Raw genomic sequence first — 25,586 nt, 5'->3', positions numbered from 1 at the left:
TTTACAATATAAGTATCAAACTTGACTTGAACTCCTGCRTAGTAAAATCTGGCAATATGGAGACCTCTATGAGTCGATCCTAATCTTAGGATCAGTGAGCCATTTGACTTTGACAAGTTTATATGCCAATAATATCCATTATTATTMAGTCAGTCAGTACTGCCAACAATATTGTTGTAGCAAAAAACGTCTAGGAGGTTCTTTTTAAGTGCTTGGACTTTTGGACGTTTTTAGAAGCATTCGAGGCCCAAATGGAAGTACAAAACAAGAAAAAAGTTAATTTTGCATAAYAGGTCCCGTTTTCTTAGGCACTGTGATTGGAAGGCAGGCCTGTGGTTTTAAAACACTKGTGAAAACAAAGTAGTTTTCTCCAGGAAGGTAAATACTACTTACAGTATAAGACAGTAAAATACAGGCCTGCAATATTTTATATATTATATCTTATCTGTGTTGTTTGCTGAGAAATTCATATTTCGAGAGTTTGGCAGGCACAGCATATTATCATCTAAATTTTTACAATTTACATTTCGGTACACCGTGTTGCCAAATCTATTTGCTCTTTTGCCWTYAAAYASACAAACTARARTAACATCCCAATGAGGTTTAACATTAAGTTGACTAATCCTTTGCTGCTAGCACAGCTTGAACTCTTCTAAGAAGGATTTCCACAAAGATCAGGAGTGTGTTTTTCAGAATTTTAATCTTTTTTTGCCATTAGTGAGRTCAGCAACTGATATTGGAYGAGAAGGCCTGGCCTGCAGTTTGTGAGCTATTTATCCAATCATCAGTTAAAGATTAGGAGTTTGTCCAGTCAGGTCCTTTCTCATCCGACCTGCTGTTGCAAAACCAACACACAGTAGCTCTGGGTTCAGACATGCAGATATTACATTTATTCTTTGAATGAATCAATTTCTAATTACACAATACGTTCTATATAAAATGGCTAGACAAAGCATTTGGGGTTGAAAAACCTTTCAACAGAAATATTTAATGGAAATTAAATTACAGAAATAATAAATAGAAATGATGAATAAAGACTAATACTAAAGGAATGAATCTTCATCCACTATAGCTAAAGAAAACTGTAAGTTGCTATTTTTATAAATTGTGAATAAAAAATAAAACATAGGTATACACACATCACATAAATGAATGGATTGATGGCAAAAAAAATAATTCTTAAAATGCATACAGAAACAAAATAAAAAAAATAGTACAACAAATTTAAGTACAATAGTTCATGTTAAAACATAGATTAAAGACACATTACCAACTCCACAGACAACTCGAACTGAAATTAAACTTGCTTGACTGTTTTTGAACACAAAGTTGGACCAAACCAATTGTTTTTATTGTCATAGAAACATTAGGGGGAGCAGGACGTTGAGTGAAATGATCAGCAGTAAGACATTATTTGAAATTTGCAACATGTTTGCTATCTCAATCCCTCTGGACCTCATCAACAAAGTTAAATCTTCAAAAAATGTTTGACATACCTTACTAGTATTTTGTTTTAGACTAAAATTTGATGCCTTTTTGTTGAGTTTTAAAAAATATACAGAAATGAAGCTGTTTTAATACAAACATACTTTTGCACAGTTGTTACAAATCTTTGTGCACCGAGGCTGCTGTGRGTCAGTTTTAATCTACATCTACTACAATGGGCTCTATATCCGGCAGTGAGGGCCAAATCAAGGAAAATCACAGTTTAGGTACTTCAATTTGYGATCCAGTTCTGATACAGTCTCTACAGAGAGACAAATGTTAGTATGTAAAGATTATGTCGGGGGATCTTGAAACAGTGGAGAGACAAAACTGCATCAGACTTCTACATCCACACATGTACACTCCCAACCAGATGACTGAGGGGCAGATCTCATGTCTGTGTCCAGGCCTTGTTGAGGAGGACCTCCTCAAACACACGAGATCTCCACCTGCAATTTATGATTGCAGGTTATAAATTATACGTTTCAAACGGACTTATATGTGATGTCTTTTTTGGTATGTTGTTTCTTCTTTTTTTTTGTTTTTTAACCGTTCATTTTTTACTTGCTGTAACATCAATTGCCCATTTGGGAGATGAATAAGTATGAATCTGAATCTGAATCTAATCTTACAAACAGATTATAAAAACACATTTGAAGCTAAATTCAGTGAGTTAGGTTTTAGATGCAAAGTTTGTTGGGTCGGAGGCTTGGGATCTGATAGTTCTTGGTAAGGAAGCAGACAGTGATTTGGATGAGAATGTGTCAGAGCGAGAATAAAAATGAAACCCCTCTGATGAGAATGACAAGCTGCAAGATGTCAGGAAAACAGTGTCCTCTGCTGGTCTTGTTTGTCTTGCATCACTTTGCAGAAGGAATGACATTGGAAAAAAAATAATCCAGGACTCACAGAACTGCTTACTTTGTGACAGATTAACAACTTCCTTAGCTGACTGCTAAAACTAATCAGACAATTTTAATGGTTTTAAACTGTTACGCATTAAATTACAGCACAACGCAAAAATTTATTTGCATTCTCCATCACCAAGGCTGTGTTCTCACATCTAAGATAATTTAAGGTATAATACTGTGTTATAATTTAGTTTTTTTTTTCCCCCTCCAAAACCTGACAACATAAAACACCTGATCTCAGTGTCAGCAGGGAATCATCATTTAGTTAATAATGTAAGTGTGGCTCTTTATGGCTATGACTATTATTAGTATGGAATTTGCAGTTAAAATTCACTTGCAACATGTCATAAAGGTGTTATAGTATGAAAAGACTAAATAATGTGGTTTAGTTATGACTATTTTTGATGTATGTTGCTAACAAAAAAACCTTTGAGGTTTATCTATTTGTCTAGTAACCATCTCAAATGTTGCCATCATATCTCAGTCCAAATGTGTGTGTGTGTTGTTTTTTTTTTAAACTACTTCATGTTATTTTCGGTATTTCTGTTAATTAATTTTTAAATGTATTTTGGAAACTGTCTTGGATTTCCCGGCTCTTTTTATTATTAGCAATGAATGATACATCTTCTTCACCCTACATTCATTTTCAATGATACCTTATTTTTACTTTGTGCCATCAACGTTCACCACAGAGACAATTTCAATTGCTTCTTTATTTTACTTTACAAGCATCCATGAAACACAAAAACAGAACGAATGTCAGAAAGCAACACAATTAGGCACACTGTGGAGTGCAGCGACAGGCCAGGTGGGACTCCGCTGTCTCGCGCACATCAATGCTCTTCTCGAAGATGCTACTGAGACCATCAGGGCGATTCATGTTCGACTCTGAAAGGGAGAGCGGAGCGGTTAGGTTTGGTGCAAGATTTGAAGAGTGCTTTAATAAATGTGTTCTTGGGGCCAGCTGCTCACCCAGAGGAACGCAGTGGTAGCCGACAGTGACGGAGGTGGTTCTCACGGACTGGCAGCCAGGCAGACAGCGCAGCACAGGTTCGACGGAGTAGCATTTAGATTCCTCACCTGCCACCCTGACCTGCTTCTCCAGCTTCACCGACTCAAGCCGCATGTAGCACTCTGGGGGGGATATATATATTTGACCCTTTCATTTTTGTATTGTTTGCAGACTGCTTTGAGTTTATCGTTGCGCAAATTCTTTTGATTCCCGGTGTTGCGTTTTTAAAAATCGGAACGGATTTTTACCAGAGGCCTCACGGCAGCTCTTTGCAGGCAGAACCCAGGAATGAGCGAAGCTCGTCGCGTTCCTGGAAACCCGCTCGTTCGGAGTCACGTACTCCTGTCTGAATTCGCCGCCAGCTTTTCCACAGATTCCACAGGTCTGGCCTCTCATCCAGTCCACCACCCTAACCTTGAAGGGGTGAAAAAAAAAGGTATTTGAGTCACAATTATACAATTATCAAGATGTCATTTGATGAATGCCCAAGTTTACCAGATTTTTGTCATCACCTGCACTTTGTCAGAGCTGAAGTAGACTTCCTGAAGACCATGACTGTGAGCAAACAGAGAAATGCCCTTCTCTTTCTCTTTGATATGTATGTTGCCTGTTATAAAGATACACGTTTAAACATAAAAATAAATGGTCGATATGTGCGAGTCCAGCATATCACCCACCACATTGTCCTACCTGAGGGATGCTGATATGGCAGGTTGTTGAGAGGAATTTCTGCTCCATTAACCTTCACCATAACGACATTGTTCTTGTGATACATGTCGACATCACTGTGGAAACACAGCTTAAATGTTAAAGTCGTTTTCTTCAAAGACAGTCATGTTGCATACTGTGTACAGTCATCACTTACATGTTTTCAACCTTGATGTTGATCTCATTCTTTTCTGTCGTTTGATCCCTCTTCAGCAGAACTATGAATTTGAGTTCGTTTGTGCAATCTTGAGCCAAGACCTGAGGGCAAGTGTGGGGCATCTCTGTTTTGAACTTCCTGTTGTTGAAGGTGACCACTGTGTCATTGACCACGGAGCACTCAGCTGAAATGAGAAAAATACTGAATTTAACCTCTTTAAAAAGAGCATAAATTAGGCACGGCCCAGTTTGATATTAGCAGATTGTATTTTTACGAATTTTAAAAAAAAACTAAAATATGTAACGTAATGTAATTGCTTCATTTGGAATATTTGCAAAAACTATTACCATTAACTTGCTCATAGAAATTACATATTAAGATTAAATGATTTGTGAGGGTTTTTCACCTGCGGTAGACTTGGTGAGCATGTAGGTGACCTGCTCCGTCAATCTGCCCCGGTACGCCTGCAGCTCAGTAGCAGTGTTGTTAATCGGCATGTACAAGGGAAGGACCCATCCCAGTTTGTAATAGGCCCTCTGGATTTCCAACAAACAGAAATTATCTTTGACATATACGTGCAATGCAAATGTGGTGTTTGCATAAATTAAACGATGATGCATTGTTGCACCTTTGATGTCTTCAGTGTGACATTCAGGTTTGTCTCGTTGGCAACAGCTATAGTGAGTTTTATCTGTCTGGGGTTGTTGTGGACCTTTGTCCTGTTCACTCCAATGTCCTCAGCGACACGGTAAAACCATTTAGAGACTCTAAATGGGAGAAAAAGTAAAAAAAAAAAAAACCTTAAAAACTTACACAAACTAAGGCTTGACTTCCAAAGGATGATGGCTACAGGATGATTTCCTTCGTTTGCGACATTACCTTCTTGAATATTTCTTCATGTAATGAGGGAGTCTCGCCCAGGCCAGTTTCACACGGATTGCAGGTTTCTTCTCAACGCGACCGGTTTCAGCTGTGATCGTGGTGTTGTACTGCTTGCATTGAATTCCCCAGGTTAGCCGAGTCTGGGAAAAAAATTAAGTTTCCAGAAAATATACTAATTATAAGTAATAGAGAATAGTGCATTAAATGAGAACTTGTGGAAAAGCTTAATCTAAAATCTTCTTCCTTCGGTTCAGACTTTTTATTTGCCAGTTTAAAAGTATAACTCACAATTTCAGAAAAATATTGAAAAACAACTCATTGTTGTGGTCAGTTCTTTCTCAGTGATGTTAATGGTAAGGTGCATTAATGTGCACTAATTTATAAGAAAGCACAATTGGGGACCAAATCTTTCATCAGCAACATGAAATCTTTGTTACTTTGTGAATCCACATTCTTAGCCTTGTGCTGCACAGTTTGCATTTTTTAATGTTCCATAGGAAAATAAAAATATAATTTCTGTCAGTATTGAATGAAAGCAGCAACTGGAAGCCTGGAAACCTGAAGGGAAAACTGCTTGGAACTACAGCTACAGTGTCTGGGTTTCATGGTGACTGTTTTAAGTTATAATTAATAACAAAAATAAAACACTAAAAGAAAAAACTGTACCATCACTTTGTGGTAGCTGAGCATCACGCTGTCAGCACAGATCGTCCAGTTGTTACTCTCAGTGAGGTTGGCCACAATGATTTGTACTCTGGCAGTTTCACCGTCAAAGTAAGCAGTGATCTGATATCCCTGGTTCTTGTTGTCTTGTCTAATGGCACGGACAAGGACTGCGACTTGTGGACGGACGGTGTTGGACAGGTATTTGGCCTGCAAGCACAAAGAAGACATGTAGATTGTTTTTGTTTTTTCTTTCTTTACTCGTACAGTATATGGATGCACAGGACTACAATAATTTTTATAGCTTGCCTTGTTGTAGATGGATTCAAAGCTGCTGGCGCTGCTCTTGCTTTTCAGACGCTCTGCTGAGATCGAATGCTGCGAAGGAAAAACATTTACCCAGCTCAGAAACACTCCAAGATGGTTTACACTTTAAATTAGCTTGGGGAGCGGTTGATTTGAAGGCAATTTCTCTGAGCGTCGAAATGAGTAAAAACACTTCTGAAAGATCACAATAATGTTACCTGGTGGATGTGATCCTTGGTGAAGTTCAGTTCATACCGTTCCTGTTGCAATAGAAAAGCAGGTGAATAAAATTGTCCTTATCGTTGTCTCCAAAACAAACAATGCGATTTTCACAACTGTGTAAGCTGTGAATTGTGAAGTTGACTCACCCTGGACATGGAGCTGGAGGAGCTGGAGCTGGAGCTGGATGACCTGCTGGCGGACCTGCTGGCAGACCTGCTGGAGGACCTCTTTGGTGTTTTGTTAAGATCCGGCGTCTTGCTTTTGCGGCTCGAAGAGGAGGATCTGGAAGAGGTCTTGGAGGAGCTTGAGGAAGAACTGCTAGAGCGTGAGCTTCTGGAACGTGAGCTGCTAGAACGTGAGCTGCTAGAACTTGAGCTGCTAGAACTTGAGCTGCTAGAACTTGAGCTGCTAGAACTTGAGCTGCTTGAGCAAGAGCTGCTGGAGCTAGAGCTGCTTGAACGAGAGCTGCTTGAGCTGGAGGATGATGATTTTGTGTTGTTCTTCAGACCAGGAACCAAAATCTTCTTCAGCTTCATCAGGACGTTTTTGTCCTCAAGTATTTTGTCCTCCTCACTCAGGTTAACCGCTTTAAGGATCTTTTCTGCTGCCTTTTCACCAATCTGAACCTCGATTTCAATCCTTTCGATGGGTGGTCCAGCAGCTGAAATCAAAATAAATGAGACGGATTGTTTTTTTTTTACCCTTTCAAAAGGCTTCATTTAAGAACATTAGTGCATCCGTTTCACTTGCCTGGGGTGACATTAACCATAAGAGTATGGTTTCCAATTATGGCGTAGATCGGGGTGTTTCTGAGGAAGGTGGCATTGCGAGACCTAATATCAATGCATGTCTTTATTCCGAATGTGTATGTAGTAGCGCACATTTTCTTCACAATTGGTTTGGGGATTTTCTTGTTTCTGACACTCTGACTTTTCCGTTTAAGAGGACGAAATTCCTCAGAATTTGACTATAAAAAATAAAGCAAGAAAAAGAGAAACAGCAAGTTATCCAAATTATGGGGAGTGTAAATAAGAAATGGTCTGGAGGGTTGATCATTCACTCAGACTTACTTCACTACCCACGATCTGTGAAAGTCTTGAGGTGGCATTCTTCCTCTTAAAATTGTCTAACGGGACAACTGGCGTGATCCTGGCAGCTGCGAGGTCTTCCACATCTCTTGCAATCGCAACTGTTTCAAGACTTTTATAGAAGAAGCGGGAAAAAAAAGCAAACATTTACTCCAAATAAGAAAGGGGGTTGATTTGTTGATTCCAGAGAATTAAAAAAGGTACACACCGAGCAGATGCGATTGTTTTCACACCCTCTACAGGCAGGAACTTATAGTTAAAGTAGCCCTTTTCTATGTCAACTCTAGCCTCCATCTTTTTAGGAATAACTGTGTGGACTTTGGCTCTTGACATCACAGTGGCCTGAATGAAAGGATTATTTACTCCCATAACAGCATAGGTGTGCAAAGACAGACTGAAATAGAAAGACATACAGAAATATTAAAACATAAGTGGTACAAGCAGATTATCCTCTAGATGCTTGTTTTCAGGACAGGTGGTTCACCTTGGAGCGACTGAAGCCTTTAGGGAAACATCAGACCTCAACAGGTGGACAGGATGGAAGTTCTCAGAAGGTGGTGGAGAAATGGTGGCTCGTACTAGGAAAAATTTATTTAAAAATGTTATTTCTTAATGTAATTATTCATCTCAAACCCTCAGTTGTTGAACTGTAACACGGAAACTTACCCTCAACAGATGCGGCTGCCACAGCAGCAGTGTAGAGACTGAGCTCCATGGGTAAACCGAGAGAGCTGGGGAAGATGTGACGGACCTCAATAGCCAGTATTGGCTTGGAGTATTTCAGAGAGTAACCAGACAACAGAGCGTCCAAGGCCTTTTTACCATGTGTGCGGATTTCAGGTCCGGTGGCAAACTATTAAAAATAAAATCCTTATTAGACTAAGGTTTTTATTTGAACGTGATATTGAAGGCATGCAAACATTTCTGTGGAACACTACCTCAATGATCCTTTCAACCATTTCTTTGTCAATGTTTGCAAATGCAATTTCATGTCCAAGAACTTTCACGTACAGAGAGCCAAGGGGCTTGCGGGAAGGATTGGCCCTCCACTCAATTAGCTGCAACAGAAAGAAAGTTGTAGRATATTTTTTTATTTTTATGGAAGTATGAAAAACTCTCTTGCAGGTAAATGTCTTGTAAACCTACAGCCTTGAGAGCTTGCTTCATCTTGGTGATCCTGTCTGCATCCTCTGGAACTTCACGGACTTTCAAAAGGGCCTCCTGTACTCCCTCAGATCTGGCTCCGAACTGTAAAAATGTAGCATTGGAAAAGCTTTTTAATTCATAACCAGTTCTCAAATTAATCTTTTTCAACAAGTTAATATTAAAAAGCGTGAGCCATTCCTAAGCACAAAGATCACTTCTATTGCATAAACCGAATCCCTTTGGTTTTAACGATACGTCTAAAACATGATCATCATACCTCCAGAACATCAACATACACTCCAGACATGTAAACTTGAGCTTTTGCCATGACGTTTCTTGGCAACACAGTTGCAGCATCATTGATGTAAAACGCGCTGGCAGCAGCTCCCATCATCCAAGGATCTGCAGGTTAAAAAAAGCATTTCCATCTTTATTAGCAAGTGAAATCTCTTGAGAGAACGTGATTTTTCTGGTACACTCTTACTGTAATAGTGGTCATAAAGGAAAGTTCGGCTGTAGCGGAAGCATAGTCTATCAAACTTAGGGTTGAGCATCCTGATGGCAACATTGCAGGAAGCAGCTCTGTAGAGAGAACAAATATCAGTTATTCTTCATTACAGTTTATTGCACTGACGTATTAATAAGATAATAGTGCAACAGGGTTCTTACAAAGAAGAACGGTCAGGGGTGGTGGTCCTGGTTAAAGCCTTCATGTAAGAGTAGACAAAGCTTGCAACCTGCAGGTTTGGTTCTGACAGGAGGCTCTTGGCTACAGTGGTCACCAGAATCAAGGGCAGCTTGGTCTCAAACAGCACAATAGCAGCAATTATGCGTAGCTCAGGGTCAAGACTCCTGTCCATGAAGAGCTGAATAGCTATGTCCTGAATCTAAACAAAAAAAAGAGATAATTTTCTTAATACATTTGAACAGTATGTTTAAACCTTAGGAATTGTGTTGTAAAGTAGGGTGGTCAGAAGGTTTGCCTCACCAGCCTGGGTTCTCTCTTTGCAATTTTTCTCAGTGCCATAGCAGCATCAACATGAACTCTGTGCTCAAGATTGGAGGCAGAGTTGCCGAAACCAGGCAGCAGCTTCATGATCGGCTTCAGACTGCTGGGATGTCCCGCATTACCCAGAACTTTGAGAACCAGGGAGAGCTCATTATTGTCACGTCTCTCGAGAGCACTGGCAATAATGTCATGCATAGGCTGCAGTATAAACAAACAAAAAAAAAACGATAGAAGTTATTGATCTTGCAACTGAACATTGGTTTTTAGAAATATGCAGACAATACATACCCTGAGAAGGTCAGGTGGACATGATGGGTTCTCTGCACAGTATTTGTGAATCGCAGTGCCAAAGCCCAGCATGGTGACCTCACGCAAAGCAGCATTTTCTTGAACCTTAGGGGCCTTGACCAATTCCTAGAATGGTGAAACATAAAAACTGGGTTAGGGTTAGGGGTTACCCTGCCACTAGAAATAAACATGAAACATTTAAACATCAGGTTACCTCCAGAAGCTTGATGGCCTCCAGGTCGGCTGTCACCAAGTGTGTGGATGCCATCATGGCCTGAACAGCTTCAGCAGCGGTCACTTCACCAGCAATGACCTTCTCCTTGATGAACTTAAGAGTAACATGTGTACCAATGGCAGGGATGGAGCTCAGCATCCAGTGCCTTGGGAAAGATTTGCTTCAGTAAAATTGTCCTTAAGAATGTTTGTTTTTTAATTCTCTAACAGTGTAAGTGGCTTTACCTATGATCACTTTTGGATTTGAATTGACTCCAGAGAGCTTCAATGCTTTCATATCTGGCCACACGCAGAAGCTGGATGAGCTCAATAAACTTCAGGGGAGAATCTTCATGGGCCTTGCCCAAATTGAGGCTCACAAGGTTGTTCAGAGTCTCAACAATCTATAAAACAATCCCCCCAAAAATGCTTTTAAAGTACAAAATTGAATGAATAAAAACAGAATGTCAATAAGAACTTCAAAAGGTACCTGAGCCTCAGCATTGGTGACCCTCAGAAGCTGAATTGGTGTCTGGAGGACTTCAGTACCTAACTCGTACTTCAGTGATCCACGGGGAACGTACTCAGCTTTGGCGGGCTCTAATGGGGTGTTCTTGACATCCACAAAGGTCACATTCTGCCTGTGAAAGTAGATTAACATCAGTTAAATCAGCTGTCCAAAATTTAACACACAGAGATGAGCTTCATCATAATTTAAAGCAACATACTTTGCCTCCATCTGGACAGCTCCGTTCACAATGTTGAAAGGGGAGTACTGGAGGAGCTCAGAAGCAGTGGCCTCTAAGATCAAGGAACCAGAGGTTGAGGGCTTCATGACGTAGTTTAGAGACATTGCTCCTGAAAACACTTTCCCACGCTGTAGTGACATAACACACAAAATCAATAATCAAACAGTTTAATTTCCTCAACAGAGACTATGGCAGATAAGAGGAAACTGTACTCACAGTCGCACACTCTGCACATTTGTCTGTATAACCAGCCAAGCCAACATCCATGTAGATTTTTTCTGAGCAGTGATTGAAGTCTGTAGTCTTCGTCAAATGAAAGCGCTCAGCCTTCGGATCCTCACTAAGGACGTAGTATGTCTTGCACACACCTTTTACTCCAGGCTAATTTAAAGAAAATAAAAGTAAGAAAATATTACAGGTGGTTCACCCTATGCCTGACTAGACCTATCGAAAGCAAGCATTGAGTACCTCTTGCAGGTCGTACACATTCTGAGTCTTCTTGATGTTCATCTGAAAGATGTTGAGGATTCCCCTGATGATATTCAGCACAGATGTAGAGACGCCTGCCGGGGCGTACACTTTACCGATCACACCGTTAGCATACTCAAACTTGACGGGTGTCAAGAGCTGAGCAGAGAGAGCTGAGGTGAGCTTTGTGGCAGGGTGGAAGACCTCTTTGGGCCAGATACCACTGTACTCTGAGATCACAGGGTCTTCAAGCTGAAAGAACAAGCAACATATTATCGAGAATGCGAGCATCAGCCTCTCCTGGATATTGGTTGATATGTTTGTACAGATTAGGTTTTGTGATGATAATGCAACATTATTGAGAAACAGTTTTTACTTTCAGAATGTAGCTGTTAGGATCTGCTGCACCGATCAAAACTTTGCTCTGGATTTTCACCCCAGCCCTTGCCAGGCCCTCCTCAGGCAGCCCTCCCAGAAGATATCCTTCATATTTGTACTCGTAGGTCTTTCCAGCTGCAAATTCTGGGGCTACAACAGAAAGCAAAAATCATCCATATCTTAAAAAATATATATAGATTTGCTGCTTTTCTTATTTTTAGTATTATTAGAAAACAACTTACCATAGCTAACCTGAGTGCCAGCTGAAAAACATTAGAAAAATAAATTAGAGTTGTGGTTTTTTTTAATAATTACTATCTGTTTGTTTTGAGAGGAGATGATATTTGAACTTATTTAAGAACACACTGCTATTGATGCTATTGTTTTAAAATAATATGAATTTACGTTTTTAATATTTGGAAGAACGTTATCACCATTTATTGATGAAAGAAAAGGGGAGGGGTCAAAAAAGTTTATATTTCTGCTCATCTCCTTTTCAGACAAATAATTATCTAAATAAGTATCATGGTGTTTGAATGTGAATATGTTTAGAATTAACAAACTAAACTAACTAAAGTTTAGTTCATACAGGGACACTCACCCACAAAGGCCACAGTCAGAGCCAGCACAATCACCTTCATGGTTGGTGGTTGTGAACGACTGTAGCTAACGGTTTCCTTTTAAAGCCAAGATTTGCAGACATTGTTTTTGAAAATGAAACATTAACTAAATGTTGGCTGTCATTTCTCTCGGTGGTTACTGTGCCCTGATCATGTCGACAAGGCTGAGTAAATACGCTAATCAGAAAATGTCCTGAAAATGTCTGATTACAGTGTTTTATCATGTTTCATTAGAAATGTGCTAAAGGTTTTTATTTGTCATATTGGTTGGCAAAACAAATAATATTTAAAGTAATAAATATGTGTTTACCTCAAAAAGTACTTCTATATGTGTTTAACGACAATAAATATTAAGATTTGTACAGAGCTGTCAGAGCAGCTTGATCCCACCTGGTGACTGATTCATGTGTCATAATGTCCTGACCCAGCAATACTTTCACAATCCTGTCATTTGTCTTAAATGACAAGATTGTGAAATTATACGGTTTGCTTTCTACCTGGAATCTAAAAATATTTGAGTAACCTTCATCAGGGGTTCTCCTTAATAAACTGTTTAAGGAGTATCAAACAGAGGATGTATAACAGTACTTGTAGGTAAACTTCAAAAAGATATAAACCCTAACGATTTATCCAAAGAGAAAGATATCTGAAATCAAGCAGTAAGTTGGTGTTTTTGGCTTCCCTGTTCTGTCTCGGATGCCTTGGTGTTATAATCTTTGATTTGCATAGTTGCACTAATTCAAGATTGACTTCTACTTCTATAAAAACACTGTATATGTACATACGTTTGGAAGGTTTTTTAGGCTGTATTGTCATTTATTCATCAAAAGGTAGAGAAATGTAAAGCAGCAAAGAGCACTCAAATGGAAATTTAATACAGGAAAGCTACATCGAAAACTGTAGACTCAGCATGCTGAACCAACCCAATATAAACATATTACAAGAAAGAAAGATTCAATTTATAAATGTCTTTTATGTATATTTCTATTTTTAAATGTCTTCACTGAGAGCAAAGCAGAAAAGAAGTCAAATTCCTTGTTTGTGAGCACAAACCTGGCAAAAAAAGCTGAATCTGATGTGAATTCTGATTTGAATGAAAATGTGTATTTTATCAGTGTTACTGTCTAACATGGGTCAAAAGTCATGATCTGTGGATAGCAGAAGAGTTGGTCAATAACATACTAGATTTCTGATAAATAAAAAATATATAATTAAAATTTTCTCTTTAGAGCTTGTGTAAAATAATCAACTTCAAATTACAGGCCTATAAGAATTAATTATTCTCCCTCACAAATGATTAAGCTTACTTTTCCATTCATGTACAGTCTATGCCGCTTATGCTTGCAGGGTCATCGGGGACTGGTGCCTATCTCCAGTGGTCATTGAGTTAGAAGCAGGGTACACATTGGACAAGTCACACATGTCAAACAACTCACTCATACCTAAGGACAACTTCATGTCATGTTTTTAGACTCTGTACAGGGAGAACATGCAGAAAATCCCCAGCTGGGATTTGAACCCAGGACCTTCTTGCTGCAAGGCAACAGCGCTGCCAACTGCACCGCTTTGCAACGGTGCTTTTAAAAATACTTTCAAATATCCACTATCAAACTTTTATTAAATGGATGAAAAGAAGTGCAACTATATTATATTACAATTCATTGCATTCTATAGGGAAGAAGTTGCTAAACCTGCACAGTGGATTGAACCAAGCTTTCAGTTATCCTTACATTATCTGTTTTTGATATAGTTTCCTATTTAGGTTCACTGCCAGGTGAAGTTTCTTGGATTGTAATTCTTATTACTGAATCAGATGTCACTTGAATATGTCATGCAAGAAACTTAAATTGTCAAACAATATTTTAATAAGTATTTTGCATGGATATGTATATTTTTTTAAACTTGTTGTTATATTGATTATTCAACAAAGCTAAATTCCCATAAGATGAATCAGTACTTTTAAAGTAAACATTCTTATTGTCCACATTAAAATAACTTTTTATGATACATTGTTTAGTCAGGTAATTTGCTCATGTGGCCACCCTGCTTAACCGACATGCCACTTAAAAACTTATTTGCTGAATTTTTAAAACAATTTAACCAAAACAGCCAAACAAGACCTCTACGTGTGCAATAAAAAGAGTTGAAGGCTGCTTTTTTCAGCCAGCTGACTAGCAGTGTGAAGCAACAGGTGAGCGAGGAACAGTGCTGTGTAACTCTATGCTCCATACAGCAAGAGAAAAGAAGTAGGCTATCTTGTTGCATTTGTTATATTTTACTTTTTACTGGTCATTGACTCCCTGCTTATTCATTGTGTAGAAATTTAGAAACAAAGCCCACACAGCTTAAAGTTTGTTTTCAAATCCAGACGTGATAATCAATGTCTCAAATAATCATTGATAGTTAGTGTATGTTTATATAAAGGCTACTGAACATATCGATCTGTCACGATGTTCAATTGACATATTATCGACAGGATGAGTTTTGTCCTATCTCGTACTCCGTACAAAAGTTCACATGATCAGCTAGCTTCAAGCTGCTGCAGTTTCGCTTTGGACTAACACAATGTTGCCGTTTGTTGCGTTTCTGTCGGTTCTGCTGGTAGTGAGCGGCTCCGGCGTGTGTCCCTGTGACAGGCCGGAGCTCTGTCAGCCAATCCGGGGAGAGAGAGAGTTTGAGGTAACGCTGTCGGCGGATTCTGTCAACATATAAAACAAACATACCTCCCGCGAAGTATCATTACTTGCATTGTTTCTGGAATAACAAGTCTGTTTTTCCGAGTTAACCATTATATGACAGAATAAGACTTTTCGAGAATGATGTTCTGAACCAAACCTTTCAGTTAATAATATTATTTAAAGCCTGTAGGTACTAAATTCTCTGCACTGATTTCTGGAGTTCTGTACTTTCAGAAAATGGATTCTTTCTATCAGGGCACCTGAAGCAAAAACCTGCAGGTTATGATGTTCACATTAATAAAACACGACTTTATGCTGCAGCTTGGACAAAACACAGTGACTTGGGTAGTAAACAGCATCCTAATCTCAACAGATCTTGTGAGAAAAGTTGACAGTTTAGTTGCTAAAGTTGTTTTTGAGATGGTGGGTTGTATAAAGTTCCTCTTTTTAAACATCCGTCTTTCTGCATTGCAGCTAACATTGGCTCAGGAATGTGAACTTTTCAACATGTATCGGTGAACACACTGAGTGGTGTAACTCAAGTTTTATCTGATTGTATAGATTCGGTTCAGTGTTTTAAGGTTTCCTGTCTGTCTTGGGTATGGGAAAATGTAACAATTTGCAAAGTTCATTTTTTGTGCCATTGTTGTGAGTCTCTTTCGTTCTTGTATCCTCTCACTGTAAAAATATTTACCATAAAATCTGGTGAATTTATGGTATTCTAATAAAGAATTGTGAATTCAAGAAATATGAGAGGAAGGCACATATGGGATCTTCACATTTAAAATGTCAGAAAGCTCTTAAATGATTTGTTTTGACTCTAAAAACAGACAACATTCACAAGCACGAATAAGGACAAATTCTGAAAAAAAGATAAATTGGTAGAGATAATAACACTAAACTAAAAAATAGTTTTCCATCTAAAAAATACTCAAATTAGATAAAAATATTAAAAAGATGCATTTTAAATGTCAGAATGCAGAATCTTTTTCCATAAGAGTCTTTGGACGGTTTGCTCTTTTTCTTTCAGTGGTTGTAATATTTTGTTTGCTCAGTGTGATATGCTATGTTTTAGATTCATTTGATGCTTTTGCTTGTGCTGCAAAGAGGAATTTTGTTGTGAATTGACACTATATAAATGAATTGAATTGCATTGTATTATTAGTTTTTGTTTGCAAGACACCTCGATCATAATCGTCAATATAACTTGTTTTTGCTTTTAGGTGTTTGTGTTTGATGTGGGCGGAAAGACATGGAAATCCTACAACTGGAGCATGGTGACGACGGTGGCCGCCTTTGGGAGTTATGACGCTGAGCTAATGTGTTTCGCTCACTCCAAAGGAGCGCGAGTTGTCCTCAAAGGTGAATGAGTTTACACCGATTTGCCTTAATAGTCTGCAAAAGTTCATGTTTGTATCGACATTCATTGTTTCGGAGCAGTTTTTTTTTTTCCTTTTTACAAATATGTTTTGATATTTGCTTATTGACGTGTTGTCTTTATCTTTGCATGTCCCTTTGTGATGGCGGCATAGGTGATGTTCATATTCCCTACATTGTGGACAAAGCTAACAGGACCAGATGGATAACGGAGCAGGTCAGTTTGGCCAAGAAGCAGTTCATGGACGGAATTAACATTGACGTTGAGCAAGCAGTGGAAGACGGCTCTCCAGAGTACTACGCTCTGACAGCACTGGTCAATGAGACGACGGAGGCCTTCCACGGGGAAATCCCAGGCTCTCAGGTAGAACAGCAATGGTTCACCAATGTCTGGTGAACCCTTTCCATTTCTATTACCATGAAAAATGGCCAGCTTACCCCTACCGTTTCCTTTTTTTCTGATTTTTAGGTTTCATTTGATGTCGCCTGGTCACCAAAATGTATCGACAAGCGCTGCTATGATTACGTCACCATCGCCAAATCCTGTGACCTGGTGTTTGTGATGTCCTACGATGAGCAGAGCCAGATCACCGGAGACTGCATTGCAATGGCAAATGCCCCATTCAACCAAACTCTAAAAGGTCTCCATGTATAGATGCACATTTAGGATCGAGAACCAATCACCTTGTTAATGTGAACCAAAGGAAATCATTTTTATCTGTCCATTTTAGCCTACGACGACTATTTGGATCTGAAGATTCATTCAAATAAGCTGCTGATGGGAGTGCCATGGTACGGCTATGACTATCCGTGTGTTAACCTTACTCAGGTATGGCAGTATTTAATGACAAGTTGCACACTTTACTTCTGATAACACTCCATATCATCCTGAAAATAAAATCCTAACACTGAAATATGATGGAAACATCGTCATGCTTTGAGTTCACAACTAATGGAATACCTTTCCCTGTGCTGCCACCATGTGGCAGACCACCTACTATTACATGGTTCTGGGCTCACAATTCTGTTTTCAGTCAGCATACTTTACTTCAAAGATCAATCAATAATAATAATTGTCTTTACCACAAGAGAGATCAGTGTAATTATTTACATCAGCACACACATTTCACACTAATATAGTTTAATAGTTAATCAGTGATCTGTTCTAAGTCTCAGTAGGAACATTTGCTGCTAATGATCAACCAATTATGGTGAGGGCTATCAGGCGAGAAATATTTCATAGTACTGTGGCATCCTTTTAAAGCTGCCTTCAGTTAATAACAGAAAATAAAAAATATATAATTTAAAAATGAAGTATTTTATTTCAATCTTGATCTAAAATGTCAAACACTGTACTAGCTCAATATAATCTGATATTTATTATCTAGAAAGTTTTAAATGCATAAATTTTTTTTTAATTTGATTTTATTTAAAATTCTTATTAAAATACAAATTGCATTACACATTAAATAATTTGAGCACTGTTAGTTTTCTTATTATTATTAGTCAACAATAATAATGATAAGACTTGCTCCCTTATATTAATAGGCTTGACTTTCAATCATAGAACACAAAATCACGATATTTTTTCTTAAAAACTGCGGGTGGCGTGGGTTTTACGGTTTCCTTCTTTTTACATCTTGGCATATGCTGCGTAAAACCTGCCTATTAACCAACAAAATAAAACGCTTCTGGTTTTATTTTCTGTTTTATCCAAGGAGGGCATTTGTTACATACCTAAAGTCCCGTTCCGTGGAGCTCCTTGCAGCGATGCAGCGGGAAAACAAAAAACGTACAAATGGATCATGAAGCAGCTCAACAGCCCAACGTCGTCCGGCAGACTGTGGGATGATGAGCAAAAAGCTCCTTACTTCTATTACAAGGTGTCATATTTTTTTACTCCTAAAACAATGCATTCAAACAAACACAGAAAAAAAACGACCTTTTTTTTCTATTTTATTCTTTGTTTCACTGCTTAATTCAGGATGAGACGGGACAGTCCCATCAGGTTTGGTACGACGACCCACAGAGTCTGTTCCCCAAAGCGGACTACGTCATGTCCAAAGGCCTGAGAGGCATCGGCATGTGGAACGGCAACATTTTGGACTACAGCGACGATCCTGTAGCCAGGCAGCAGACTGCGCTGATGTGGAATGCCCTGTTAGGATCCAAACTGGGATGAACYGARTGCTCCAGCAGGAGGTTCTGACTGAGCTGCTGAGCTCGCTCCCGTTGGTTTCCAAACATCTTCGTTTACAGTGGTAACTGGGCGTGGCCTCTGTTCAGCTTCAGGGATGCTTTTTACTTTAGATGCAATGAATTATGATTCAGTAACAAAGACAATCGTTTTAATCACATTTGCACTGATTTTTTATTACTATTCCAAGAACTGTGATCTTTTTTACTTTGTTCTTTAATAAAGCTTTTACTAATCGATCTAGTGGACTCCCTGGTGCTACATTATCGTAGAAAAAACGCACAGTGTTACCCAGTTATTACAAGTATTAGTTGGCAGGTTAGTTCATGTTTAAAGACTAGGAAGAGCAGTCCTCTTGACGTCGATGAAGAAGCTGCTTTAAACTTGTGCTTTGTCCCATGTTGTGTTTCCAGTCCATCCAGGAAGGACATGACTGATTCTTTTTTTGGGCAAGTTCGGTCTTCAGGTCTCTGAGCTCAGTAGCAGCCTGCTTCCTCAACTTGTAGGAAAAAAAAAACAAACACATTTTGTTTTAAAGTCAATTCCAGATCTGCTTGGCTTTTTATCCAGAACGTATCAGAAATGAAGCCAACCAGTCTCCTGTTTCACTGAGACTGGACTGATTGTTACCTTTGTCTCCGTTATCAGCTTCATCTTGGCATCTTCTACTTTCCTCTTCAGGTTGTCGACCTCATTGCTCTCCTTCATGATCTGGATGATGAGCTCATTCTGAAATATTGCTCTTGGGTTAATTTGTTTACAAATTCATTGTGATGAACAAAAATAATCTGTATGTTTAGTAGCATGCAACAATCCACCTCAGTATATTCTTTGTATAATAAGATATCCTGATCTCCAAAAAGCCACACATAAAGACGACAGGTTTAGTAAAATTACCTGTTTCATCATTTTCTAGTTTGAAAATAAAATCAGGAAGGTGTGTATGTTCAGTATTTTTATAACTGTATAACTGTAGGTTACTTGATGGTGCTATAAAAAGGAATTAGGTGTCTGGAAAATACACAAAATCACCCCTTTAAAACATGTAACGTATATACAGATTTGTTGTACTAAGCAAAAAAAACAGCATCTTAAATTTGTTAAATCTTCCATCAATTTTTATTTGTATAATTTTAACTGCTTACGGTAAATGGCCAGCACTTGTCCAGTGGGGCCCTAAAGCACTTCACCCTTCATTCAGTCATTCCCATGCTGATGGGGGGGTAAGCTATTGGCTAGTAGCCACAGCTGCCCTCTGAACACTGGCAGCAGGCACAATGACTGAGACTGACAGTTGGGGTTTGAACCAGCAACCCACCGACAGCGAGACGAACTCCTAATATGACAACAACTTTCTTTGATATCCTGGACTTCATGCTCCTTAAATGACCATTCGAAGTCACCTGACTAGGTTGTTTTGTGTCGTACTCGGATTAAAGCTGTTAATTTAATTGAATCTCTTCCTAATATGCATGATAATGTTAACTATGTGGCGCAACAAGGCATATGGGATTTTACTGGACCTTCTCGGAGGACCTCCCCTGTCGCCTTGCTTTCTCTCTGGCTTGAAGCTGATGCAGGACTTTGTTGTGAAATAGCTCCAGTTCCTGCCTCAGGCTTCTCAGATGCTCCTCCAATGGTGCTGTGGTCTTCTTGGTTTCAAAATATTTCTTTTTCCAGCTGTCTCGTGCTTTATATTAGTGGAGTAGGGAAAGAAATTGAACAGTTTTTTTCTTTTTTTTGCACCCAGTCTGACTTTGTTTCCACTTAGATGTTGGTATCCCACCTTGGTTCCTGCGGTGTCGGTTCTGAGCCAACAAGTCTTTTCCCTTTCTCAAAAGCTGCTGTCTTGTCCACTCCAGCTGCTTCCTCTCCTCTCTCACCATTTTGATTTCCTCCATTAGTGCCTCTCCTTACAAGTACGAAATATGTTCAACTACCAAGCATAAGAATTTGGCTCAAACAATCTGACCTTTCCTTACTGTTGGAGAGAAAATCTAGTGAAGCAGAAACTGCGTCATTGGAGGCCGAGTCTGGACCTCGGGGTGAAGCTGTGCACTGAACAGGTTGCGACAACATGGCTGGACCTTCCAGCATCTGAAACACCAACAAATTGAGATACAGTATAAATACTGACTGAAACAGAAATGTTTATATATTTTTAAAGAAGTCTCACAACGGCTGCATATTACCCCATTTGTCGCCTTATTTCTGGTGGTCTTCTCTCTGTGTGGATCTTTGCACTTAGAGTTTCCAACACTAAAACATAGAAGTACAGTCACAAAAACAAGATCCTCGTGCATTTTTCTTCTGTAAAGAAAATATATATTCCAAAAATTACAGTTTGCAACTATAGACTCAGCAACAGAAACCTTAATTTTGGGAACATTTTCTGTGGTCTGATGAAACTAAAATTGAAACATTTGGCGATAATGACCGTCGTTACATTTGGAGGAAAAAGATGGAGTCTTGCAAGTGTGACATGTGGTACCTGTCTGTCAGCAAAACGCCTAAACTGTGGTCCTCCAGAGACTCAGCTGCTCCTGAATGTCTGTCTTTGGGTTGATATATTGTCTGTTGGCAGGTCTCCTCTTTGTCTGCTGACCAAATCGTCTGGGCTGAATTAGCTTCACATATCTCTAAAGCTGTAGACATACAAAAAGTAAATGTTTATATTCTTTAAAGAATGCCACTTTATTCATGAGCTAAAACATGTAAAACACTCTATTAGTAGATTATAAAATTAAGTACCGTATTTTTGTTGTTAACCAAACTATGTCATCTAACAAACCTAAAAATGAACATTGCAGCCAAATTAATGTGTTTATACAGTTTATACAGTACACCTGTATACACTCTTGTTGACAATATGCTATGAATGACTGACTGCTTTAATACCTTTTCTAAGTGCTATCATCTTTAGGACCCTTTGATTCTGAGGTTTCCCTGCACAGCTCTCCGGTTCTGTTCTCCTGATGAAGCCTGGAGCTTCATCCTCTGAGGACGAGCTGCAGCTGCTTTCCTCTTCTTCATCCTCATGTTCCTCTTCCAGCACAGAGACAGGAACTGGTTGCTGGGAACACTGGGGGATGTGGGGGAATTTAATGGCCTTCTTTGTCCCTGTTGCCACGCTGCACATCTTGGGAGGGTGGAGACAGACCTGTTGCTCTGGGGAGCTGCTGCTGGAATCCACAGTGAAGGACTGAGAGCAGAAAGTGCCGTCTGCCTCTCCTGTGGGCAGAAGGTACAGCTCCGGCTGAGCCGCCTGCCGACAGGTTACAACGGCTCATTTCGGGGACCGAGCAAACGCAGTTATTTCAAGTAAGAAACCAACAAACTTATCAGGATGTAAATAAGACGCGTGGACTCGACGTACATACGGTGGGGCGAATGCTTTCACCTTCAGATTTGTCTCCTGTTTGCCTTTGACCTGTAAAAAAAAACAAGAATTACAGTGTGAGAAGCGCAGCAGTAAAGCTGCTACGCTCCCCATTCACAGCCTTTATAGCCTTCAGTGTATTCATTCTGAATAGGGCACTGTCTGCACAGTGGAACGATCAGCCCTACAAAAGGCCTCTTAACTGTCAGCTGCACTCACCAGCGCCAGACTACGGCCCACGCATTTCAGGAAGGAGAATTTATGGATGCTCCTCTCGGTGCCAAGCAGAGCAGCCAGCTCACCCCTCAGAGTCTGCAGGGTGGTTTCAGGATAAACCCTAATGTCACCAGGAACGACGACACAATATGTGCACCAGTCAGGGGTTTAGTAAAATTGTTAAATCATGGCTGAGTTGAACTAATGTTTTAGCAGTTTTACATAGGCTAATATTGACTGGTTAATAGTTAATAATAAAAACTATTATTGTCATGGCAACACCAAATTGAGGTCTACTGTTTTGTTGCGTCGTATTCTTTTTTTTTCATGCTGTAAATGACAGCAAAGATCAACTTAACAATAGTATAAATGTTTTGTTTTAAAATAAAGTCAATATTACACTCATTAACAACATATTAAAATTTTTCTCTAATTTCCAAGTTATCAGAAAATTTATATTTTAATTACCTTAAATCTTTTTTTTTTACTAACTGAACTTAAATAAATGTAGCATATTGAACATCTGAAATGCACGTGAAAGTTTGTTGTTTTTAATTATTATTTCTGTAATTAACAGAGCAGTGTAAAGGCATACAAATCGCTTGATGTTTTTTTATATTTTTGTTCTAATTAAAACTTCTATATATTTTACTAAAATTTAAGGTGAATCCACATCACTATAACAGAGCACTTTATAGTCCGGTAAGCAAAATCCCACTAAATGCCTTAAAACTTGTTCTGCTATAAAATATGAACCAGTTCAATAAATACTTCTGCAAGGAGCTATATATGGCTTCAATAATCACACCTCTGTTTGATACAAACTGTTATCATTTGATTGATAATAGAAATACAATATTTCAAGCACTTTTACCTGATGAAGCCGGCAGAAACAAAGCTCTCTGTAGCTTCAGCTGGGACTTTATTGAGTTTCATGTCCCACTGATCAGCTGGCACGAACAGCACATGGAGCTCCAAAATCTACACATAAATAAAAGGAACAATGAAGTTTACAGCCACTGACATCTGCTTACATTTTTATATAATGTCAAGAGATTTAGCATTTACCTTCCTGCTGGCCGGTCTCATGCTGTCCTCTGTAAATCTCACTGATTCCCAAGACAACTACATTATCAGACTGGTTCAGAAAAAGAATCGCAGTAAAATACTGAACTATAGAAATCTAGGAGTATTTGCTACGAAAGAGTTGTGTTTGCGTGCGCTGTGACAGCTCCAGACTGCCAGGAAACAACCTGCTGCAATTAAACACACTCAGCCATCCAACTGTGTTACTTTTATGAGAGTGCCAGCCCTGGATGCTCGGTATGACAGAGCAGCGTGTGAAAAAAAACAACAATTAGGAACATATAAGATGAAAGAGTTCCCTTAATTTTCAAATAATACAATTTTGTAATGGTTTTTATTTAATCCTTGCACTTTTGAATCAGTAAATGCATCTTCACCACTAGGGGACTCAGATTTTTTTGTAATTCCAATATTTAAATACTGTGGGATTGAGCATTACTTTGCAAACTGTTTCTTATAAAACGTTCAAATATGAATCGTTTTGTAATTAAAAGCAATATTTAGAGCAGATTTTATGTTATGTAACGCTTATCATTATGTGTAATATAGCAAAACTAACTCTACTAATATTCAATCTACAGGGATTTTAAACATAAAGTTAACATAAAGCATGACAAATTTTATTCCACTAATATTTGTTAAAAAACCAAAACTGTCAAACATGGAATACACCAAGTATATATGTTTAATTTAAAATCACCAGATAAGTAGTACAGTGAAAACATCTGAAAACGCACATTATTTCCAGACAACACGTGAATGCAGCAATAGCGGGCACGCCTTTAAAAAAACCGGAAGCTTATTCCTTTGGAAGAAGAAAAAGAGTTAGCTTTGTAGCTACTAGCGTCGACTAGCTTGCGTAAACTTTTCCACACTTATTATTTTGAATATCGTAGCCATTCCAGATCGCAGTTATGCCGGGACCATCCAACATTGTCGCTATGAAGAAAGTTGTTCAACAATTGCGCTTTGAAGCGGGTATAAACAGAGTTAAGGTAAGTTTTATACATTTTATCGCTCTTAGGGCGTGTGTCTTTCTCGGTCATTTCGGTGTTTCTGTAATGTAGCCGTTTTTGTCGAAGTGGTCTGGGTTGTGGTGAGGTTTCGGGAGCTCTATTTGTTTAGCATAAACAGTTTATTACATTTTAAACTTGTTTTCTCCAGGTCTCGCAGGCCGCAGCGGACCTCCAGCAGTTTTGCCTCCAGAACGCCCAGCAGGACCCCCTGCTCACCGGCATGTCTTCCAGCAACAACCCGTTCAGACCGCAGAAAGTCTGCTCCTTCCTATAGTACTGACCACTGTGAGTACGAACATATACTTTATCAGCTCAGGATTTTCAATGGACGCTCACAGGAGCTGATTTTATGGCAGCCAGTTGTATTACTGTTAGTTTTGATTCAAGCAAAAACTTCCTCTAAGCCGCTTTAAAGAGTCAACGCTTTCTTTTTGGCATCCCTTCTTTTTTTAATAAACCACATAATTAATACTATTAAAAGTTTTTGTATTTACAAATGTCTTTCGATTTTTTATAATTCTTAAGATTTTTACTATTTTCATTTTCTGTGTTGCACTTTGGTTCAGCTTTGTTTTTAAAGTGGCATTGATATAAAAGGGTTAAAATAATTAAAAAAAAACTTTTATAAATTATGTTTAATTTATAAAATTAAAGTATCAAATCCATGTTGAATGAGTTTTTCTGAAATGCCAAGTTATTTATTAATAAATCTTTTGAAATTAACTACTTTTACCAAAATACTGGACCTGAAAAGGTAGATGAGCTATTTAAGACTATAAATAAAATATGAAGACTAGCATTATGTACAAAACTAAATAAAAAGGTAGTCTACCTTTGGAGGATTTTAAAACAGATGCCAAAATGTGTGATGGTGCTCCATTTAGTTATCTCTTAGAAGGGTTAATCCATTTGAAGTTTATTTAGAGTGCTTGCTATGTGTCTCTTTTAAACATTGTATGTTTGACTAATATGTTGTTTTTTCTCCAGGTTTTGGATTACATGCCTAATTTGGGGTGAGCTGCAGAATCCTGCAAAATGGACTGGAATCGTCTCAGGAGTCTTTGGGAATTTGGGCCAGGAATTTTAACTTGAGCCTTTTTAAACTTTAACCTTCCTTTAAAAATAAATTACACATTTTCCTTCTTGGGTGCATTAGAAATGCCTCAGCCTTCCTGCGTAGAACTAACACATGTGCCTTATAAAATGTAAATGTTTCTTGCCTCAATAAAACGGAACTATTTCCACATTTTAGACGTACAGCTTCATGTTCTGTTTTTCTCATTATCTTAAACCTTTTATCCAACTCGAAGCTCTTGTACAAAACAGACAACC

General features: G+C 38.7%; 4 protein-coding genes across 6 annotated transcripts; 2 read left to right on the top strand and 2 right to left on the bottom strand.

The window, feature by feature from the left end:
- Window positions 1-3,091: 3,091 nt before the first annotated feature.
- On the bottom strand, window positions 3,092-12,326 carry vtg2 (vitellogenin 2). Its single transcript, XM_008408029.1, has 34 exons — window positions 12,287-12,326; window positions 11,928-11,948; window positions 11,684-11,835; window positions 11,308-11,559; window positions 11,056-11,220; window positions 10,819-10,967; window positions 10,581-10,731; window positions 10,337-10,494; window positions 10,092-10,257; window positions 9,878-10,003; window positions 9,569-9,787; window positions 9,250-9,467; window positions 9,065-9,162; window positions 8,858-8,982; window positions 8,581-8,682; window positions 8,373-8,492; window positions 8,101-8,287; window positions 7,919-8,012; window positions 7,643-7,828; window positions 7,417-7,546; window positions 7,097-7,313; window positions 6,493-7,007; window positions 6,343-6,384; window positions 6,128-6,196; window positions 5,822-6,028; window positions 5,153-5,295; window positions 4,902-5,040; window positions 4,680-4,809; window positions 4,274-4,457; window positions 4,099-4,193; window positions 3,921-4,015; window positions 3,657-3,822; window positions 3,369-3,530; window positions 3,092-3,284 (listed from the first exon to the last, which is right to left on the bottom strand). The coding sequence occupies exons 1-34, from the start codon at window positions 12,324-12,326 to the stop codon at window positions 3,172-3,174; spliced, it is 5,136 nt and encodes a 1,711-aa protein (XP_008406251.1). The 3' UTR covers window positions 3,092-3,171.
- Window positions 12,327-14,822: 2,496 nt separating this feature from the next.
- ctbs (chitobiase, di-N-acetyl-) lies at window positions 14,823-18,796 on the top strand. Its single transcript, XM_008408032.2, has 7 exons — window positions 14,823-14,984; window positions 16,207-16,345; window positions 16,516-16,724; window positions 16,830-17,001; window positions 17,092-17,189; window positions 18,079-18,243; window positions 18,345-18,796. Exons 1-7 carry the CDS (start codon window positions 14,871-14,873, stop codon window positions 18,540-18,542), a joined length of 1,095 nt encoding a protein of 364 aa, XP_008406254.2. The 5' UTR covers window positions 14,823-14,870; the 3' UTR covers window positions 18,543-18,796.
- A 73-nt stretch (window positions 18,797-18,869) lies between these two features.
- On the bottom strand, window positions 18,870-23,744 carry spata1 (spermatogenesis associated 1). 2 transcript variants are annotated; one of them, XM_008408031.2, is made up of 13 exons: window positions 23,221-23,742; window positions 23,027-23,133; window positions 22,156-22,273; window positions 21,934-21,987; window positions 21,718-21,822; window positions 21,456-21,639; window positions 21,049-21,202; window positions 20,750-20,816; window positions 20,540-20,654; window positions 20,344-20,469; window positions 20,081-20,247; window positions 19,188-19,286; window positions 18,870-19,056 (listed from the first exon to the last, which is right to left on the bottom strand). In XM_008408031.2, exons 1-13 carry the CDS (start codon window positions 23,239-23,241, stop codon window positions 18,895-18,897), a joined length of 1,479 nt encoding a protein of 492 aa, XP_008406253.1. In that variant the 5' UTR covers window positions 23,242-23,742; the 3' UTR covers window positions 18,870-18,894. The 2 variants fall into 2 exon arrangements, with proteins under 2 accessions (XP_008406253.1, XP_008406252.1); XM_008408030.2 differs by having other exon boundaries at window positions 21,456-21,822; window positions 23,221-23,744.
- A 276-nt stretch (window positions 23,745-24,020) lies between these two features.
- Window positions 24,021-25,507, top strand: LOC103464152 (guanine nucleotide-binding protein G(I)/G(S)/G(O) subunit gamma-5). Of its 2 annotated transcripts, none has more exons than XM_008408034.2 (3): window positions 24,021-24,233; window positions 24,403-24,543; window positions 25,242-25,507. In XM_008408034.2, exons 1-2 carry the CDS (start codon window positions 24,153-24,155, stop codon window positions 24,526-24,528), a joined length of 207 nt encoding a protein of 68 aa, XP_008406256.1. In that variant the 5' UTR covers window positions 24,021-24,152; the 3' UTR covers window positions 24,529-24,543; window positions 25,242-25,507. The 2 variants fall into 2 exon arrangements, with proteins under 2 accessions (XP_008406256.1, XP_008406255.1); XM_008408033.2 differs by having other exon boundaries at window positions 24,022-24,233; window positions 24,403-24,539.
- Window positions 25,508-25,586: the final 79 nt, after the last annotated feature.

This window comes from Poecilia reticulata, linkage group LG4, assembly GCF_000633615.1.
Source record: "Poecilia reticulata strain Guanapo linkage group LG4, Guppy_female_1.0+MT, whole genome shotgun sequence".
In the NCBI taxonomy this organism is placed as follows: Eukaryota; Metazoa; Chordata; class Actinopteri; order Cyprinodontiformes; family Poeciliidae; genus Poecilia; species Poecilia reticulata.
The sequence above is the reverse complement of the archived record's forward strand: the minus strand, read 5'-3'. Positions and strand labels throughout refer to the sequence as shown.